Below are 21,969 nucleotides of genomic sequence, written 5' to 3'. Positions count from 1 at the left end.
AGTATTTCCTATTCAGTATGAAGACCATCTTCAGCCTCAGAGAGGAGAGTGGAGAAGCTTTTGCTTCCATGAAACTCTTGTTTATACTCATAGCTTCAGGAACTCCATATATAGTGCAAAGCTCAGAAAAACTTACTTATTTAGACTACAATCATGCAGCCAGCATGGTCAAGCTAGCTGGGGAATTCTAAAACCTGTAGTCCACAAAAGCAACTTTCCTGAGAATTGGATCAGAGCTGCCTCTTACTCTGAAGGACATGCTCAGGTTGGTGTCATGATTCAGCAAGCACTATTAATATAATAATAATAATAATAATAATAATAATAATAATAATAATAATAATGTTTATTTGTATTTTCCTGCTTCTCCCAACGGATCGAAGCAGGATTACAACCAAAAATCTACATACAGGCAATCATGTGTAAAATACATATCATAAAAACATCACAAAGTATAAAAATTTCAATTACAGTAAACGCAGGGCAGCGGGGAATTATGCTGTTATGACCGGAAGTGGGGGTTTCCTAAAGTTCTTTATAGAAGGTCAGGTGGGTATGCCCGCTGGAAGAGATCCATCTTTAGTGCCTTCTTAAAGGCATCAAGAGTTGTGATGAGATGGATCTTCTCCGGCAGATTGTTCCATAACCTGGGGGCCATAGCTGTATATGTTCTTTTGGAATTAACTGTTAGTCTGACCTTTGGGTAATCTAACAGATTCTTCCCTGTTGTCCTGAGGGTGCGGGGCGGATTGTGTAGGGAGAGGCATTCCATCAAGTAACTCGGGCCCAAGCCATGTAGGGCTTTAAAGGTAACAACCAACACTTTGTATTGTGCCCGGAAGGTAATTGGCAGCCAGTGTAAGGATTTTAGGACAGGTGTTATATGATCTGACCTCAAAGTTCCAGTGATCAATCTGGCAGCTGCGTTTTGAATTAATTGAAGCTTCCGAACTTGGTACAAGTAGAGCACATTACAGACGTCTAAGCAAGAGATTACCAGTGCATGTACCACCGTTTCAAGGTCTTTTCGGTCCAGGTAGGGACGCAGCTGGCGTATCAGCTTAAGCTGGTACCAAGCACTCCTGGCCATTGCATCCACTTGAGATGATAACTGTAGAGATGGGTCCAGGAGTTCTCCCAAGCTGCGAACTTTGTACTTAGGGTTAAGTGTGAATCCATCCAGGACTGGGTAACAATTCTCCGTCCCTGGACTTGGGGTGCCTATCAGGAGTACCTCTGTTTTCGCTGGATTCAGCCTGAGTTTGTTTTCCCTCATCCAGCCCATTACTGATCCCAGGCAGGCATCCAGAGGAGAGATGCCATCCTTAGTCACTGTATCAGTTGGAGACATAGAGAGATAGATCTGGGTGTCATCAGCGTACTGATAACACCATGCTCCATGACTCCGGATGATCTCTCCCAGCGGCTTCATGTAAATGTTAAATAGCATGGGGGACAGAATGGTGACTTGAGGGAAACAAGATGTCAGCTCTCTCTTAGAGGAGCAGCTGTCTCCCAGCATCACCATCTGGAATCTGCCTGAGAGGTAGGAACGGAACCACTGGAGCACAGTGCCCCTGACACCTAACTCTCTCAGGTGTTCCAGAAGGATACCGTGGTCAATGGTATTGAAGGCCGCTGAGATATCCAAGAGCACCAACAGGGTCACACTACCCCTGTCGATGCCCAGACAGAGATCATCGACTAAGGCGACCATGGCCATCTCAACTCCGTATCCCGCTCTGAAGCCAGTCTGAAATGGGTCCAGATAGTCAGTTTCGTCCAAGACCGCTTGGAGTTGGAAGGCGACTGCCCTCTCGATCACCTTGCCCAAGAATGGTAAAAGGGAGACCAGTCTGTAATTGTTTCTCAACTGGGGATCTAGGGAGGGCTTTTTCAATATCGGTTTCACTATAGCTTGTTTTAGTGAAGATGGAAATATCCCATCCCGAAAGGATGCATTTATTATGAGTTGTAATGACATTTTCATTGCATCACCTCCCTGAACGGTCAGCCAGGATGGGCATGGAACAAGAGGGCAAGTCTTGCAAACCCAGGGCTATGGCTTCCTTGACTGAATCATTCCACCTATAATGCAATCTTCCTTTTTTTCCTAGTGCCTTCTACCTTACAAAACATTATTGTCTATGAAATTATGGCACACTCATTTAAGGAGTGTCTGTGGCCACCTCTTGAAGCCTCAGACATACAATGGCTACCTGGGCTTCTTGCCATATTATTTCAAAAGACAGCCCATTATGCCTCTGCCTTAGCTCCTTTTGAGGGATGAATTCTCCAGGGAATAGTGATCCAGAACTATGTTAGTCTAAGAAACACAACCCATAGAACAAACTGCTTCAAAATATCCCAGAGTGCTATTATGTTCTCTGACTTGTGGTAGATGGGTTGGAGGAAATGTCATACAGAGACCATAATGACACTCTGAGATATTTTGAAGCGGTTTGTTCTGTGGCTTTTGTTTCCCAGACTAACATAGTTCTGGATCACTAATGTCTGGAGAATTCATCCCTCAAAGGCAGAAATACACTAGTCTATCTAATGTTTTGAAAGAAGCCCAGGTAGCCATTGTCTGTCTGAGGCTTCAAGAGGTGGCCACAGACACCCCTAAATGAGTGTGCCATAATTTTACACACACACATCCACTATGGGCCTTTTATGCTCCACTAATGTTGTCTACCCTACCAGGATAAAACTGCAAGCTTTGGAAACTTTTTCACCAGTAGATTTTCCCTGGAAAAACATAAATATGCATATTACCCACTTCCAATTCCAGAGAATTGGAGAGAGAGAAAATCAGAGAAAGGTTTCTGCCAGTGTCATTCCTGTAAGTTAAGTAGACACTATTTCTGGGCATAATATTAATCTTCTGATGAACCATAATGCTCATTAATTTGAGTGGTTCTATTGAGACAGTTGTACTTTGGGCATTTTACCCACATAGATCTACTATGAGCCTTGTATGCTCTACTAATGTTGTCTTACCTACCAGGATGAAACTGCAAGCTTTGGAAACTTTATTGCCAGTAGATTTTCCCTGGAAAGACAAAAATAGGGAATCTACTCTTCTAAGGCGTGTCCAGATAAAAACAAAGTACCCTAGCCACTTACAATGTATGTCACCTCTCCATGGATTGGAGAAGTTTTGACAAAAAGATGAGAGGATTAACTTCTTGCACCTTATGGAATGACTTTTCAGACACTGGCTCAAGGAAGACCTTATTTTAGAAAAGGTAAAAAACTCTGAGTCCAAAGAGAGAGCTCCTAGGTCTCAGATCTGTCTGGTAGATGTGTACTATAGCATATCTGAAGAATTCTGCTGAAAAAGTTGTAAACTGACACCATTCCAAAAAGGAGAGCTTCCACATGGGTAAATTGCTTGAAGGCTCCGCATGTGTTCTTAGTTATGATGTTCTTTCCCCTTGATAGATTTGTCAAGACTGAATAGCAAGTAGCTTCTTCTGCTTGTTCTACCCCCCCCCCCCAAGAAAAGGCAACACAAGTGTATTGAGAACAAACAATTTGTAGTAATCCAAATGCAAGTTCAATAACAACAAGAACAACAACACTTTAAAAAAAGTGAACAGGAAATATAACCTGGAGGGAGAAGATACTTTTAGAGGAAAATTAGAATGACAGCATAATCCAAGCAGTATTTTAAAACTCCTACCTCTACTTTTTCTACCACTTGCTTCCCAAATGAACAGACTTTGGTGGAACAGGTGATTGTCATATTTTCTGAGCTCTCATATTGACTCGTTACGCCATAGAACGCTCCGGTATCATCTTGTATGTTGCAGTTTAAGTCCGCCTGCAGGAAAAGATCACAGCTGTTTTCTGAACTGCTTGTATTTCAAAAACAAAGGCATAACAGTTGTAATGATTCCCTTTGCAGAAGTAAAAGAGCTACTATCAGTTTTTCCAAGGCAGGACTGAGGTCACCTGCAGGTATAGTCATATTCCAAGGGAGTGCCTTGTACAGTTTGAACTGCTAAGGCAGACAGCTGCATTATTTCTCCAAGGCTTGGGTTTTAAATCATAAGAACCTTTGAGAATATGGTTTCTAACTCAAGAAATTAAAAATAATAAGATATATAGCACTGAATATGGATTTCTCTTTTCTCGTCTCTGGGCACTTATGCATCATCCTGGAATTTGATTCAGATAGCTACCACAGCAACATTAAACAACTGAGATCAATAAAAATAACTGGTCACTTGAAACTTGAAATGTTTAGAAACATGCATTCTTCAGCCCCATGTTTGGCTAGGAATATGCTCTTCAAAAGAAGGGTGATTACTTCTCTGTTCTATCTCTTGAGTAGTTCTTTTGCATACCAAAGACTAAAAAACAGATATAAAAGTTATTCCCCATGCATTATATTTATAGAGGCAACATACAATAATATTTAAAAGGGAAACCCACTTTGGCCACAGTCCAACAAAAAGTTAAATATACTTATCTCTCATGATTTGAATGGCTTAAGCATAATTAACTCTGCATTAGAGAGTGGCAAATATGTTTCTACATACTAATTACAGTGTTACTGTCCCTCCCTCTGTACTATTCATTTCCCAGTTTTAGGTTTACAGGTTGACTAGTCCTTATCAGGAATTATGAAATCTGCAATACTCCAAATACTTTTTGAGCCACTATGTTTGTAAGGCTAGAGAGAGAGATGCAGCTGGAGAAAGATGTGATGATCTGTGAAATGGCAGAATGCGTGCCAAGCACTATGCTTGGATTCCCACCATTTCATAGATCCAAAGTTTCCCTCAAGCCTCATTATGTCTCATTAGGTATATGCAAATACAGATACTCCAAATTCATCCCCCCCCCCCCCAAAAAAAAAGAAATATGAAACACCAATTATTTTGGATAAGGGATACTAAACCTGTTGTACTCATGGTTCTGCCTGATTTATATCCCACCTTTCTCCCAAAATGGGATTCAAGGCATTAACAATAATTTTAAAAGACAGAATTGATTACCAAAATTATAAAGATGATTTAAAATTACTAATATTAAAATATAAGTTAAAAACAGCATAGTTAAAAACAATAAAAACCGTTAAAATGTTAAAACAGCACACCACACTACATCAGGGAAATTTATCCACCAAAAGCATGGCTAAATAAAAATGTCAAACCAACCAAAGTCCCTATAACCAAAAAAACCCAAGATAATAACCAAACAAAACAACCGAAGGGTTCTGGCAAAAACTATAAGGGAATAACAGCACCCTGGAGCAAAAAAACAATGTAGTATCTAAAAGGGTAAAATTACCCCACTGGAGGATCTGTAAATGCTAAGAGTGAATAAAATATCCAAAGTACAAAGCCAGAGAAACTAAACCCTGGAGAAAAGCCAATAAAACAACAGAAAGGGTGGAGAAAAGCCTCCCCTTTTTCTTTTGGCAATTATAAACAATTCTATTAATAAAAACAAAAGGCCAGACGCATTTCGACCTACGTCTTCTTCAGTGGCCTGCCAATGTTTAAAATATAAAAAGTATAATAACTCCTTAGCACACCATGTAACTTTGCTGAATTCAAAAGCTGCAACGAGCCTAACCTCCTCTCAGAGTGTCTCATATAACCAGCTGTGCTGGTAATGAACATAATGCTGCTAAAACTCAAGGAAAAATGCTAGGGAAAAACATAGGGTGTGGAGTAACAATAATAATCTGAAAATCACCATCACACATGAGGTCAACGTGGATTAAAATACCCATCACTGAGTTCATCTGAGTTCCCGTATTTATGGTTGTGTATCGGATATCCCATCTGAATACTAAATTTATTAATAGAATTGTTTATAATTGCCAAAGGAAAAAAAGGGGGGGGGCTTTTCTCCACCCTTTCTGTTGTTTTATTGGCTTTTCTCCAGGGTTTACTTTCTCTGGTTTTGTACTTTGGATATTTTATTCACCCTTAGCATTTACAGATCTTCCAGTGGGGTAATTTTACTCTTTTAGATACTACATTGTTTTCTTGCTCCAGGGTGCTGTTATTCCCTTATAGTTTTTGCCAAAACCCTTTGGTTGTTTTGTTTAAATAAAAATGTCTTCAGCTGCTGGTGAAAAGAGAGTGGGGGGCCAATCTGACCTCCCGTGGAAGGGAGTTCCACAGTCTGGGAGCAGCCATAGAGAAGGCTCTCTCCCAAGTCCTCACTAATCGTACTTGCAGAAATGGTGGGACTGAGAGAAAGCCCTCCCCTGCTGATCTTAACACTTGGGATGTCTTCATACGGCCCCTATATTAAGTGGGAATAACCTTGGAATCATATGAGTTTAGTTTGCCTGTTGTGATAAGCTGTGTGTTGGTAAATGCTGCTTGACAAGAAGGAATGGATCAATAAACCACTGAACATCGATCCATGACTTGTTAATCAAGATGGCAGCTCTTGTCTTGTTTCTAACAGGCCAGAATCATGTCAAAAATTGACATTTACTAATATGCTTGCTTGTTCACACTAAGTCAGAATTCTAAATTTGTAGGAATCAGGGATGCATGATCATAGTTGTGGTCAGTAAAATGGAGTTTGACACTATCTTCCTAACAGATCAATTTTGTCACAACTTTTTGGAAGCGTTTTCACCACTAACATAAATTGAAAACTACATACCATATATACTCATCTATGGCCTGTTACAGACTGCCAAAATAAAGCTGCTTCGGGCCTCTTTGGAGGTATGCTATTTAAATGATGCATGGGTCCTAAGAGTCCAGAGGTCACGCCAAAGCCACACTCCATTCCTAAGCACTGGAGTGCAGCTTTGGTGCAGCTTCCAGATTCTTAGGATGCATGTATCATTTAAATAGCGTACCTCCAAAGAGACCCGAAGCAGCTTTATTTTGGCAGTCTGTAACAGGCCTATAAGTCTAAAAATTTATGCCTCAAAATTGCCCCAAATCCCAGGTGGACTTATTTATAGTTCACTATGGTAATGTGATAGCAGCTCTTTCAGATTTCCCTATGCAGTTGGCAGAGCAGTTTATTTCTCACTTGTGCCAAGCAGAAAGATTCCTGAGTGATGATTAACTGATATTGCTGTTTAAGAGTCCTCTCCCACCCACGCATCTGGCTGAAACGATGAAGCAAAAAGCCTCAATGTGAGTCTCTCTTGCCACACACACACATGCACACACTGTAGGAGCCTCCAAGTTTTACCCTCAACCTATCCACAGGTCATGGCAAACTCCATAATTTTGCCCCCAAAACGTGACTTCGACTTATACATGAGGTCAACCCATAGTTGAGTATATATGGTAATCAAATTTATCTGGAAGAGACTCTTCTTAAAAGCTGGTGAAGCAGACCTAATTTTCTCATCAGATCTTGCTTATCATACATGTGAGCATAAAGAATGGCGATTAAACAGGTACAGCTATGTCATTTTATGATTAACAGAAAATTATGCAAAAAAGGGGCAATTATTTTGTGGTGGATGAACTATCAGTCTACACAAAGCAGTCATTTTTAACAAACCTATATTGTGGGCTTATCATGAAGTCATGAGCATCAAAACTGACAAAAGAATAAATAACCATTATTTTCTCCAGTTTTCATGATATACGTATGGGCTGCTGTATGTTTTGGCAGCAACTGCAATGAAAAAGGTTATACTTCAGCTTGAAATATCATATTAGTACAGTTCTGCTGAATAACCTGCTTAATCAACGGCTTACACAAACAGCTACCATCATTGTTATGATTGAGCCAAGGCATAAAAAAATCTTTAATGGTTTTGATGTCTTTATCACCTATGTTTCAGTTATTTAAATAATCAGTAGTCATTATTTTTGTTTCTTTATATTTATCTGTAACCACATTTTTGCACTTCCTTAACCTTCATCAGTAGACATTCCAAGTATTGCTAGTAATATGGTATTATGTGCATATATTTAGTTATTAAATAAATAAATAAATAAAATTGATAATTTAAGTACTGACATTTCTTCCTACAAATTTACACCATCTCAGTTCCTTCCAAGGAGATTCCTTTTGATAAGAAACCTACATTTTAGAAATTAAAGTAGAATCTGCTCTCAAAACTCATGGAGAAATAAACCATCAGGAACAGAGAGCATACCAACAGAATCTGATTTAAGATACAGAGACAGAATCTAGCCATACTCTGAGAACTCATACTACCAACAAATATGGAAATCAAAACTATGGCTCACAAACTGGAAATACTCAGTATACATTCCAATGTGCAAGAAAGGAAACACTTGGAATTATATTAACCATCAGACCACTGCACTGATCTCCCCTACAAGGAAAATGATGCATAAGACTTTGCAACAATATATGGTGTGAGAACTGCCAGAAGTTCAAGTTGGATTCAGAAAAGGAAGAAGAACTCGAGAGCAAATGTACGTTAGCTAATGGAACACATCAAAGAATTTCAGAAGAAAATCTGCCTGTGCTTTATAGATAACGGTGAAGTCTTTGTGTAGATTATGAACAATTATGGATAGTTCTAAAACAAATGGGTATATCGCAACACTTGACTGCCTGGACAAGAAGTCACCACAATACAGAATAAGGAGAAATGGAATGCTTTTCCATTGGCAAGGAGAGGGGGTCAAGACTGTTTTTTCATTGTCAAGGGGTTCAAATTAATATCAAGACTACTAACAATTTGATGGTGCATTTTATCACACTATTTAATTAAAATGCAGATCATATCATATGGAAAGCAGGATTAGAAACAGGTGGTGGCGGCAAATTATGTAACACCATAAGCTTATTCAATAAAATTATATTTGTTATTTATCACATCCATACTGTACCTACTACATTGTCACATTGCCACTGCTGCCAAAGTTATAGTAAGGCAAAGCCCAAAAAGCCAGAGGTACAGCCTTATCTGTTGTGTGTGTATGATGCAGTGTGAATCTAGTAGAGATTCTGGGTGGAGCATATCCTTGGAAGTGTGTAGAATGGTGCTTGTATTTCTTCCTGTGTTAAGCAATGAAATAACTAAGGGAGTGATTAAAAAAATTTATCACATTCCTTATATGTGAAAAATAATCCAAAAGTACTGTGCCTCAATTAATAAAAAGTGTGGAATAGTAGAAAAGCATTATATCCAAAGAAGATTCAAATAGAACTAGTTATTTTCATTCTCAGTATTTTTTTTAAAAAAACTGTGACAGTAAGGTCAAAATATAAAGTGGGAGGAGGATCACAATAAGTTTCAGTAAGAATTCTGTTTTAGTATGAGTCCTTGTTAAACTTCCTAGGAAGTGGTACTGGAGATCTTACAGGTACTTTGTTCCTTCTGTCTGGGTGATTATAGTATAATACATTCATCCAGCAATAAAACACAGCTTGTCAGTATAGAGCAGTGAAAATTTTACATATCAAGACTATCAACTGTTTGACACGATGCATCAAAAAGGCCCCTGCTGAAGATCCCCAGCATGTACTGAAATAGAGCTGGCAGCAAACAAGAAGAATACTCCACATGGATAAGTGTTCTCAGTCTTCAGAGAAGAGAGGAGGCAGCCTGCATGTGTTACAAGTGTCTTGGCTAAGCAGAATTTTTGTTGGAAAAAACCCCAGCAAATGCAGAAAGATTATTAAAGCCCTTTCACAATAATGTGATGGAAAAAGTAGCAGCACACAGAGAGAGATTTCCTGAGGGAGCACCATAATTAAAATACAAATATTCAGTAGTTAAAATTGAACATGTAGGGTCACTTGTTAAACAGCACAGAGGCTTCCTTCAATTACCATAGCCTGCAATGAGGAGTCATTCATATGAGTGTATTATGCTTCTCCTCCTTCGCAGTGAACAGTGATCAAAGGGTAGAGATTTCAAATTGTGAAGCAATTTTTTTTCAACAGCAGCATCTGGATCTTTGGCAGACTTTACTGCCAGTTGTGTGCTGCACGTTTGGAATCACCTTCAGGTCTGCCACATGGCTAGAGTTTTGATAGGCAGGCCAAGCTACCCTAGTTTCCAGCTGCCCTCTGACTAACACAGAAGAATTCACTCACTTGCACCAAAGTGGGGGTGGGGGTTGCACTGCTGCCACTGGCTGAAATGTCCTTTTGGGAAGTGGGGGTGATCAGAAAAATTGGGAGGAATCCTTTGCTTTCCCTACATGTGTCTTAAACATGTTTATGGAAAACTGGCTCCACCTGACCAAGCTCCTCTCTGAATTGCAGCTTGTTTGCTAAGTTGCATTCTCTTATGCAATAAAGTTCATATTGAAAGAAGGAGAAACCTTACAATAGCTTTTTTGTGAATGAAGGAGACAAAGATGCGACATGCCTCTAAAGACTGCAGCAGACACACAGGAGGGACGTGGGAGGAGACCATGTGGCAGGGCTCTTTCTGAACACTAACTACAATGCATTCATTATTTGTTAACAGCGCTTGACAAAGGAACAGCATTATATTTTTCAGTTACAGCTATTTTACATAATAAGAATAGTGAATAAACTTAACTACTCAACTCATGTTACTTTACCACTAATTATGCCATATATTTACATCCATAAAATAGGAGAGATTTTTGGACATGATTTAATGCCCTTTTTATTGTACGGATTCCTTTATTTCCATTCCACATTTGAATTTCAAAAATCCTTTGGACTTCAAAGCATCTTTTTTTAAAAAGGCTGCACTAATTACACTATGCATTATTTCCTAGAGCAGCTTGTTTGCATTGCAGATTCCTGAAAAGATAGGTATTCATTAAAATATATTTGTTAGTATCACCCATACTTCTTAAGGGAGATTTGTTCATTTCACATTTCAACCTGCTCAGAAAAACAGAGAAGGGTTGCATCAGTATAGAGTAATACTACAAGCATTAGCTTACTTGCTAATTAGCTTACTTGCTGTTCACTGCTATGATCTTTGGAACAGCGGTATATAAATAAAACATATTATTATTATTATTATTATTATTATTATTATTATTATTATGTAACAAACAGCCTTAGAGTATAATCCTAAGCATATTTGTTCAGAAGGGAGGACTACTATTTTGAATCAGAATTACTCTTATGTAAATAGGTGTATGATTTCATTTGAAGAGAGGTTACTAATGAATGTGACCAATTCTTTTTAAAGGGATTATAAATTATCCTGTTCCACTGAACTGGCATCAAATATATATTAAAGGATCTGAGGCCCAAAAGCTGAGCAGAATTTGACTGCTTCCCAAGGAGAAGCTGGTTAATTACTGTAATTAACAGAATTACAGGTGAATGCTAGCTTTCATATGGGCTTCTGATTTTGGAAAGGCGGCATAGAATTTATACTGTATTTTAAAGCTTGAATTGAAGAAGTGTAGAGTTGGAGAAAAGGAATGGGTAGGTAGTGGGGCTGAGTAACTGGTATGCCCACCTTTCAGTTCTAGGACAAGTTTTAGTAGGGACCCAGAATACCATAGGGAAGGGGAAACACATCTATCCCTGTCCCCCTTCCAACTACTGTATTTTCTGGTGTATAAGACTACTTTTTATAACCCAGGAAAATCTTCTCAAAAGTTGGGGGTCGTCTTATACATGGGGGTCATCTTATAGGGTGGGTGCTGAAACTTCCGAGCTGGACTGCAGAATCTGTGGTCACTGCATATGGTGGGGGGAGCTCAAAAACAGCCGCGGACGCATCCCCGCCATATGCGGCGATTGTATGAAAGCAGCTACCGCTCTGACAGTCTTGGAGACAGGGAGGGCTGGGTAGGCAGGGAGTGCTGACCAGTCCAAGCAGGCTTTGTATACAGCAAGGTTTCATGCTAAGTACCTGCATGTCATAAGCATTTGAATTAAAATTACCATATTGAAATCAAATCTGATTTTTAAAAATTTTTATTTGGTGTGCGTTGGAAGAGGGGTAGTCTTATACGGTGAGTATATCCCAAACTCTATATTTTAACTGGAAAAGTTGGGGGTCGTCTTATACGCCTAGTCTTATATGCCAGAAAATAGGGTAAGTTGCTGTACCTACCCTTGCATGTTTGTTACTTAGGGCCACCTACATCTGTCTGTCATTTTCAGGGCAATGTTTCACATGATACCTAGTGAACATATTTTTGATGGAAATTCACAAACTGTAAAGATTGATCATTCACAAAACGTCCTGTGCATTTTCATGTTTCAGAAGCAACCAAGAAGAAACAACTATCTCTGAAAATTTCATCTAATTTCATCAAAATAAATTAAGAAAAAATTCTAGCAGTTCCCCCTAACGATATGCACCAGCATTTAAAGCTTAACAACACAAAATTCTGCACTTACTAATCTTAAATTTGGCAGCTTTAATCCATTCCTAAGAGGCTACTATGCCTCCAAATTCCACTTAGTTCTGATGAGAGAATAAAGGTTGTGGTCATTAGTTGATTTCCAGAGATAAAATATGGAAGGCACAAACTTTCAGATTTCTGAAAGTTGATTAATGTTTGGGAATGTGTTCTGGTTCTAAAATCATAGGACAAGTAGGCTATTTTTCAAAGCACTACATCAGGGTTTGAGCCAAATCTTGGAGTCTGTACATATCCCTAGCATGTACTTTTAAAACAATCTAATGTCTATATTTTCCCTTAATGTGAATGAAAAGGAAACTAAGAGGTGCTCTTAGAAAATGATGCCAGATGCTGCCAAAATATTATATTGTACACAGAATAGTAGAACATAGAGTTAACATATATTTCTTGATCAAACAATGTGTGAATAAGTTATGCTGTGAGAAATAATATATAAGCTGTTATCTTAATAAGCAGCAATTTAAATGAGTCCTACACCGTCTTCTTACTTATGCACCACAAATAACCTCATAAGTCAACAACTGAACATAGCTTTCATTGAGTCTTTACAGTCCGTACATATTAAGCCAAAAGATCCCAACCAGATCCGTATATAATCAAGTTTTTTACATGGACCAGAGCCTTGCAGTGCTTGAATCACGTCATACAACTGTTGCTCCATCTCAAGATACCCAGATATTGATAACTGGGAAAAAATCTTTTAATTCTTTACAATTCTTACTCATCTCACGTAATGTGTCAGGGAGTATCTGATACTTAAGAAGTGTGCAGTGAACATGGCTTTTAGTGCCCTTCTTAGCATCATGTCCAAACACTGACAGCTATGCAGTGGCATTAGAAAAGATTAATTTGCATTTAGATGTAATTAAACAGATCCTTTACATAGCCTCAGTCTCAGGGCTGAGAAAGGATCTGCAGCTGGGAACAGATCAAGGGAGTAAAATTTCTTATTAGTAACGTGTTTGCTATTAGGATGGGGAAAAGGTCACACTTTGATTTACCTTTTTGGTTCTGCACTATATACCTTGGAATTTTTCACTGGCCTTCCCTAAGGATAGGGGATCATCTGTAGCCTGCCACAGGAGACTTGAGTATCAGCCCTGAAATGGTGTGGACAGAATTAGATGTTTAAGGGACCAGTTCTATTATTTGCTGTGAAAGGATGTGGATCCTATCACCTAAAGCAGTGCTTCTCAAATACTAGTCCATGGATGAGTTGTGGTACACAAGCCATCTGTTGCTGGTCTCTGGTGAATTTCCAGGAAAGAAAGAAAGAATTGTAGCCAATGGTCGCAAACATGGTACTAGTCCTTGAGAGAAAAAGAGCTGGTCTTTAACACCAGAAAGCACTGAGCTAAAGAAGAGTGATGCTTTCTCAGCTGTAGACCCTGCTGCATCATTTAACACTGCTATTATAACAGCAATGTATTGTTAGTTTTTGATATCAAGCAAGATTGAGATGGTCTGAAATTATAGCCAGTTCCAGTCAGAACAGGGTGAGAAACAGAAAACTGTGCTAACACTCATCAAGAAAAAAACATTGTAGACATGGTGACCAGATGCCCCCCTTTTCAGATGTCCTACATTTCAACCTTGTGTCCTCCATTTTGAGCATGACCAAGAAGCATGAATTTGTATTTATATTAGTGTTTCTAGCTTTCATTTTGTAATGCCCTACATTTTTCATGAATGTCCTACATTTAGCGGTGCATTGTCCTCCTTTGCGGTTATGGCATCTGGTCACCCTGATTGTAGATGAAGAAGACTGTAGATATCAATTTACACATCCAGAAATCTAAACATGCTAGTTACACAGTAGGGCAACAGAATGACTCATGCTTTATCTTTATCTTTCAATGGTCTGATATAATATCTAAAAATGGCACAGTTACATACATATGTGCATACTCATATGCCCAATCCATATTACAAAAAGTAGAATGAGGAGCAAGAAACTGTATAATAATAATAATAATAATAATAATAATAATAATAATAATTTGTTTTATTTATATACCGCTATTCCAAAGATCATAGCGGTGAACAGCAAGTAAGCTAATTAGCAAGTAAGCTAATTTGCCCCCAACAGTCTGGGTACTAATTTTAGCAACCTCGGAAGGATGCAAGCCTGAGTCGAGCTTGGGTCCTTTTGCTGGTCTTGAACTCGCAACCTTGTGGTTTTGAGTGAATGGCTGCATCTAACCACTGCACCACCAGGGCATTAGCATATAGATTTTATTTTACTGGCTGTACTCTCTGGTTGAAAACCGTCCTGTTCTGTGACAGTTCAGAACTCAGAAAACTCACTCCCTATAACATTTTTACATATATATATATATATATATATATATATATATACACACACACACACACACACACACAAAAACAGGTTGTCAGCTAATATGAAGTGTAAATTTTTTCCCCTTTCCTTGGTCATCTGTTCGATAGTGGAACACACTCCCTCAGAGAGTGGTGGAGTCTCATTCTTTTGAGGTCTTTAAACAGAGGTTGGATGGTCATCTGTCAGAAGTCCTTTGACTGTGTATTCCTACATGGCAGGGGTTTGGATTAGATGGTACTTGGGGTCTCTTCCAACTATGATTCGCTCTCTTTCGCTTTGAACTATTTGGTTCCTCCACCTATTTCTTAAAATCCAGAAATAAGTGTGGCAAATCCAGACTATACTGGAACCCTAATAACCCTTTTTCTTCTCTTTTATTATATCATCTATCTTCCTAAAAGGAAGTTCTAGGTTTTTAATATATTTAAGTAAAGCTCGAGGCTGATATACTATGCTTTTGTTAGATTAACAAAAACCCACAGTACTTGCACACTTGTCTTTCAGTTTTAGCTTAGTTATACCTGACTTGATGAAAACAATGACAGCAGAATCTTTCATAGTATTTTTAATACAAGGCCAGGGTGGGAATTGTGCAGCCCTCAGAACGCACATCATCCCACACCACTGCCTATGGTGCCTAGGGCTGCTGGGAGATGAAGTCCCACAACATCTGTCAGGCTGCATGGATCCCACCCTTGCAATAAGAAGGGCTTCTACAGATGTCAGCATATAGTCACCTGCTACTCATCAGTGCCACTAGATGGCAGATGACAATTCATAAATTATTTCAGCGCAGAATTTGTGAACAAAACGCTGACAAGCAGTAGAATTTATGGCAGTGTGGTCTTGTTAAACAAGATTTGCATTAACTTTTATATGGCTGGTATGCATAAAGGATGTAGTCATAAAATATTATGCTAAGTAACAAATTACCTATAAATTAGCCATGTGTCTGCAGGGCTAACCTGCCTATTGATCTATGGTGATCCTATGAATTTCAGGATTTTCTTAGGCAAGGTATACTCAGAGGTTGCTTTGTCACCTCCTTCCTCTGAAATATAGTTTACAGCACTTGGTATTCATTGGCAGTCTTTCATCCAATTACCAACCAGGGCTGTATATACTCATGTATAAGTCTAGAAATTTTAGTCAAAAAATTGACCCCAAAAACCTAGGTTGACTTATCCATGGGTCAATGTAAATACTATACTTTAACTCTTATTAAAAAGAGAACCATCACTGGTAAAAGGCAAGAGTGGTATCTCTCTTGGAAGCACTGACCTCTTTCTGCTCTCTCTTCTACTCATCCTTTAGTGTGAGCCAAAACCATTATACCTGCCAGAATTTTGTAGGTTTTTTGACATTGTTTTCCTTTGCTTCATCATTTGGATCCTTTGTTGCATGTCCCTAAGTTTTACCCTCAACCTATCCAAGGGTCATATCAAAATCCATAATTTTGCCCCCCAAAAATGCCTTCAAATTATACATGAAGTTGACTTATAGTTGAGTATATATGGTAGCTTCCAAGTTCAGATGAGATCTGATGGCTTTAGACCCTACAGCTGGTAAGATTACAATTTTGATATTACTTTTATAAAAAAAGAGCTCTTCCTGCTTGAGCTATGTTATCAAAATTTCAGCAACAACTGTAGAGACTGAAAATGAATTCATTAAATAATATGCATGTTTGTAATTAGGAGAAATACTAGAAACTTCTAACAATGATTACTGGTTAGAGTAACCTGTAAAGTCCCAAAGAATTGATGGTTTTGCAATCTAAAAAGACTGTTCTTGTAAGCTGCCCTGATTTCATACTGTAAAGGGCAGGATATAAAAAACATTTTATTTTATTATTATCTAATTTACTATGACTTTAGCCATTTGCAATGATAGAAGAGTGACAGGAGAGCAGTTTGGAGAATAATCCTAGATCCGTGATGGCGAACCTATAGCATTTCTTGCCATTTCTTTCTGAGACAGCTGGAAGCCAGAAAATGATGTTGGGGAGAAGGAGCCACTCACACATGCCTTTGACTCCTCCTCCCAGTCTTCAGCTGCCTCTCAGAGACAGTTGGAGGCCATGAAAAGGTTGGGGGGAGGAGGAGTGACCAGCGTGCATTAGTTGCTCCTTTCCAGAGATCTTTCCCTGCCTCCTGCTGTGTCCGGAGGGTTAGCTGGGGGCAGGAAAAGGTCAGGGGAGAGGAGGACAAGGTGCATGCCCACTCTTTCTCCTCCCTATGGGCCTTGCATGACCCCCAGCGGCCTCCCCAGGGACAGCTGGAGGGCAGAAAAGGTCTGGTGGGAGGAGGATGGGTCATATGCACACTCCTCCTCCTCCCGACAGGAACTGCCTGACTCCCAGTTGCCTCCAGAGAGACAGCTGGGGGACTGGAAATGTCCGGGGGGAGGAGGACAGGGCATGTACCCACTCCTCCTCCCCTCTCACGGGCCCTGCCTGATTCCCAGCTGCCTTCAGAGAGACAGCTGAAGGTCTGGAGGACGGGGTGCATGCCCACTCCTCCTCCTCCATGGGCCCTGCCTGTCCCCCATCTGTCTCTCAGAGACAGATAGAGGCCAGGGGAAGGGCAGGAGGAGGAGGAGCAACAGACGCTTGCCTGTCACTCTACCCCTGCACCTGTCCTGGCTTCTAGCTGTCTCTCAGAGACAGCTGGAGGCCGGGGAAAAGGCAGGGGGAGAAGACCCGCCCCAGAAGCCCAGAGGGTGAAAACCCCGCCTCCATAGGTTGGAAATCCCACCCCTGGGATGTAGCCCTGCCTCTGGGGGAAGCCCCGCCCCAGCACACAGACCCAAAAAGGTTCACCATTACTGTCCTAGATTATATCATATGGCAATTTCATACCACTTTAGCTATTGTGGCTTCATCCAGGGATTTGGAAAGATAATGAGAATCCCATCCCAGAGAGTTCTAGCACTGTAGTTCAGGGGGTGATGTGGGGTTGGACTAGAGCTCTCTAGCACAGAATTCAAGGAGCCCATCAAACTGTTAATCAGATTCCATACAATGGAGCCATAACTGTTAATGTGGGATTGAACTGCTATCTCCTCTAGAAACACTTGCTACAGCCTGCTTGTTGGGCACACTGGAAAGAATTGTGCTGTTCCCAAACTATGGAAGGACTTTTCTTTGGAGCAGAGATGGACAGCCCTGGCCTTCCAGATGTTTTTGAGCTACAAGTTCTATTAGTCTCTATCCAGTACAGTCAGTGTTTAGGAATTAGGGAAGTTACACTCCAAAAACATCTACACCAGGCATCGGCAACCTACGGACCGCGGGCCGGATCAGGCCCGCTGAGGCCTTCGGACCGGCCCCAGGCCAGTCCTGCCGCCGCCATAACTGCAGCGGCGCCTTTGGCTGCTTATGTGGCCAGCCATCCACCCACCTCCTCCGCCTCCACAGCCCCCGGGAGTTCCTTGCCTGCCGAGCTTGTGTGTGTGCGCACGCACGCACGCACGCACGCGCGCAGGGGGCTCACAAAGAGCAGCTCCTTCCCTTGAGGCTGGCTGGCCAATAGGAAAAGGCTGGGGACGGGGCTGTTTCCAGCCCCAGTTGACCATTGGCCAGTCCCAATGGGAAGGTATGGCTTCCCAGGAGAAGGAGGAGGAGGAGAAAGAGGAGGAGCACTGAGCTCAAGCCTCTCATGGGCGAGCGGGAGGGAAAAGGGCCATTTCCGGGTGCTGTTTGGCACCGAAAATGAAAAGAAAAAGGAGGAGGTAGGTAGCCATTTCCAACATGTATCTTCCTCTCCTGTATTGTTCTTGGCCCCATCTCTGTGTGCCTTTTTATTTTCCTGCCCTGTGTATTGTTGTTGTGGTTGTTGAGTGGGTTCTTGGCTCCATCTGTCTGTGTGCCTTTTTATTTTCCTGCCCTGTGTATTGTTGTTGTGGTTGTTGAGTGGGTTCTTGGCTCCATCTGTCTGTGTGCCTTTTTATTTTCCTGCCCTGTGTATTGTTGTTGTGGTTGTTGAGTGGGTTCTTGGCTCCATCTGTGTGTGTGTGCCTTTTTATTTTCCTGCCCTGTGTATTGTTGTTGTGGTTGTTGAGTGGGTTCTTGGCTCCATCTGTGTGTGTGTGCCTTTTTATTTTCCTGCCCTGTGTATTGTTGTTGTGGTTGTTGAGTGGGTTCTTGGCCCCATCTGTGTGTGTGTGCCTTTTTATTTTCCTGCCCTGTGTATTGTTGTTGTGGTTGTTGAGTGGGTTCTTGGCCCCATCTGTGTGTGTGTGCCTTTTTATTTTCCTGCCCTGTGTATTGTTGTTGTGGTTGTTGAGTGGGTTCTTGGCCCCATCTGTGTGTGTGTGCCTTTTTATTTTCCTGCCCTGTGTATTGTTGTTGTGGTTGTTGAGTGGGTTCTTGGCCCCATCTGTGTGTGTGTGCCTTTTTATTTTCCTGCCCTGTGTATTGTTGTTGTGGTTGTTGAGTGGGTTCTTGGCCCCATCTGTGTGCATTTATTTTCCCTTTTATGTATTCTTATTAACCAAGGGCAAATTCACTTCTTGTTAAACCACCTTGACATGTTCAGTATGCATAGCCATGTTACCCCATGTTAAGTATTAAACCCAAAGGGTTTGGTTATGCAATAAGCTTCTCTGTCAGGGATGCTTTGATTGAGAGTTCCTGCATGGCAGGGGGTTGGACTGGATGGCCCTTGTGTCTCTTCTGACTCTATGATTTTATGATTCTATGAAATTTGCAAGAACCCATGGTATATAAAGCCACGTGAAATGCTCAAATGTGCTGTCATGTGTGTTTTGGAATGAAGAGGGGGGTGGTTTGGCCAGAAAGGGAAGTACATTTCTGTTATCTGTCTAGGAATAATGCCAAAATGCCCTCCATTTTGATCATGCCTAAAAATAGCAGCAACTTTTTTCCGCATGTCCTCCATTTTAAAAATATATCCTACATTTGGAAAAATGTCCTACATCTGTCCCGGTTTGGAGACAAAATTTTTGGCTTCGGCCCCCCAGTAGTCTGAGGGACAGCAACCCGGCCCCCGGCTCAAAAAGGTTGCCTACCCCTGATCTACACAGCCACAGTTTTTTGCACTTGTGTTCCAGTAATCTTGCCTTTTTGTATTGGAATCTGTACATTTTAAACTTTTGTGAACTACTCTGAGTCTCAGTTTTGAAAGAAAGGTGGGATATTACAGACAGACAGACAGACAAGCCCACAAGCAGGCCTTCCCCAAGAAATAAATCCCAGGAACAAGTATTGTGTGGCAACTGAATTTCAACATTCCTGAAAGTCATCATGGCTAGTAACTATTGATAGGTATAATACTGTTATGAATTTTTCCACTTCCTTTTCAAAGCTGCCTGATTTTGTGGTCATCACCATAACTTGCAGAAGCAAATTCTACATTTCAGCTATGCAGTGTTTAAAGAAGTACTTCCTTTTGCCTGCCCTGAATTTTTTGCACATGAATGTGATTGGATGACTCTAGGTTCTAGTTTTAAAGAAAAAAATCCTTCCATCTACCTTTTCCACAGCAATTGAGAAAATACTTCTTCATATGTATAAAAATGTAAACAACAACAACAACAACAATATATTCAATATCAAATACAACAGCTTACCCAAAATTTTACTAGAAAGAAGGCATTCTGGGGCCCTTTTCCAAACAGTTCCTTCAAGCCACCTTTCTTTTCAGGGAATTTGTCATAAATCTGACGAATGTCCACCGATTCCAGCAACGGATCACTGTAAGAATGGTTGGCATGTCCAATGTGCACGAAGAGGTGTTTGTTATACTACAAAGTAAAGAAATAAAAAGCAGTACAGTAATTAACTGATGTAAAGAAAACACCTTTGTGTTCCTGAAAAGATTTACAGGGCAGCAATGTTCTCAAGAAATCAGGTAAAAGTAGCTGCAGGCAACGAGCAGCATCACTATTGGTAGACATCTGAATGCTCTCATTATGTGTACAAAATTAATATATTAGGGGAAAGGTTCTAGTCCAGCCATTCCCATAGAAAGCTAGTTTGCACATATACATACACATACACACTTTTCTACTGGCAGTGTAAATAGTATGCTGTAGCAACAGGGAGCTGCTGAGTGTGTATTATATTCAAAATTAATTGCAATCCATTAATTAATTAAAGCAAACCATCTATAGATATAGAAGTTAATTGCTCATGTAAGTAGCAAAACAGTACATACAGTAGAAAACCTAAATAGAAAAAGTAATGAAAAACGAATGGATGCAAATTGACATTCAGCTGACATTTTTCGGCCTAATGAACAGGTGGTAGTTTTCTAACATGAAGCCAGTAAAACCTGATCCCAAGATATTCTATGTGCTACATATTCAGGGCAAATGTCTGAATATGTCTGAAGGAAGCCAGAGTACTTTTGCTATATTATGTAAAGCTTAGGAAATTATTAATCAAAAAGGCTTTTGTGTGTGTGTGTGTGTGTGTTATACAGCTCTAATGTACTACTAGATATATTAGTTATACAAATGTTTAACAAATGTTTACTATGAGTAATACTCCCCTGTTCCTTGGCATTGGGTGCAAGGCATTCAATGCAGTAGAAAGTGCTGAATTTAAATATGAAGCTAAAAGTTCAGCTGCCCTTTCAGCTCATAAGCTCTTGGCTTAAGCTTCTTCAGTGAGCTGGCATGGGAATAAACAAGCTAAGAGGAAAGCCATTTATACCTTGAAAGGTACTCTGGCACTGACAAGGCTGCTTGAGGGTAAGGGCATCTGAGGTAATTTTTCCCAGAGCCCTCTTCTTCACTTGTTGTGTACTATCGGTTCCTGCCCTGACCCAGCCATACATGGGGCCTTGATGCAGTAAAATCATATTTGCTTCAGGCTCATAAGCGCTCTGACACAGGGTTAATCAAGGTAGTGAATATGAGCTCAATAAACTTAACAGTCAGGCACATCTTTCAAACTGTTTGAGCTAGCATTACACAGCACATTCTTTATTTAGATATCCATATCTCAACATTCGCTAAATACCCTAAAGGCACCACATCTCATCTGAACTTGGAAGCTAAGCAGGGGTCATCTCTGGTTTGTACTTAGATGAGAGATAAAAAATACCAGGTGCTATAGCCTATATTTCAGAGAAAGGAATTGGCAAAACCACCTTTGAGTATTCCTTGCCTAAAAAAAACCTGTGCAATTCATAGGTTGACGTAAATTAACAGGCGACTTGAAGGAACATACACACATTCATCATCCTGGGAAGTTGTACAAACAAATTTAAACTTATAAATATAGAAGAATTATGTCAATTGTTCTCTGAACATTAAAAAAAGAAAACTAGAAATCACAGTGATTAGGTC

The 21,969-nt window shown here is 40.2% G+C and overlaps 1 protein-coding gene across 8 annotated transcripts in view; it reads right to left on the bottom strand.

The window, feature by feature from the left end:
- The window catches only part of TEAD1 (TEA domain transcription factor 1), a 269,478-nt gene that overhangs the window by 9,377 nt on the left and 238,132 nt on the right, over positions 1 to 21,969 (bottom strand). For all 8 annotated transcript variants that reach the window (XM_089521204.1, XM_089521197.1, XM_089521201.1 and 5 more), the window contains 2 exons: positions 20,245 to 20,418; positions 3,689 to 3,829 (listed from right to left, as the gene is read on the bottom strand). In XM_089521204.1, the coding sequence (XP_089377330.1) occupies positions 3,689 to 3,829; positions 20,245 to 20,418 (315 nt within the window). The remainder of the gene's footprint in view (positions 1 to 3,688; positions 3,830 to 20,244; positions 20,419 to 21,969) is intronic.

The sequence above is a fragment of the Sceloporus occidentalis genome, unplaced genomic scaffold (assembly GCF_023333645.1).
Source record: "Sceloporus occidentalis isolate IW3139 unplaced genomic scaffold, rSceOcc1.0.p SCAF_4, whole genome shotgun sequence".
NCBI lineage: Eukaryota > Metazoa > Chordata > Lepidosauria > Squamata > Phrynosomatidae > Sceloporus > Sceloporus occidentalis.
This window is presented reverse-complemented; position numbering and strand designations above follow the sequence as displayed.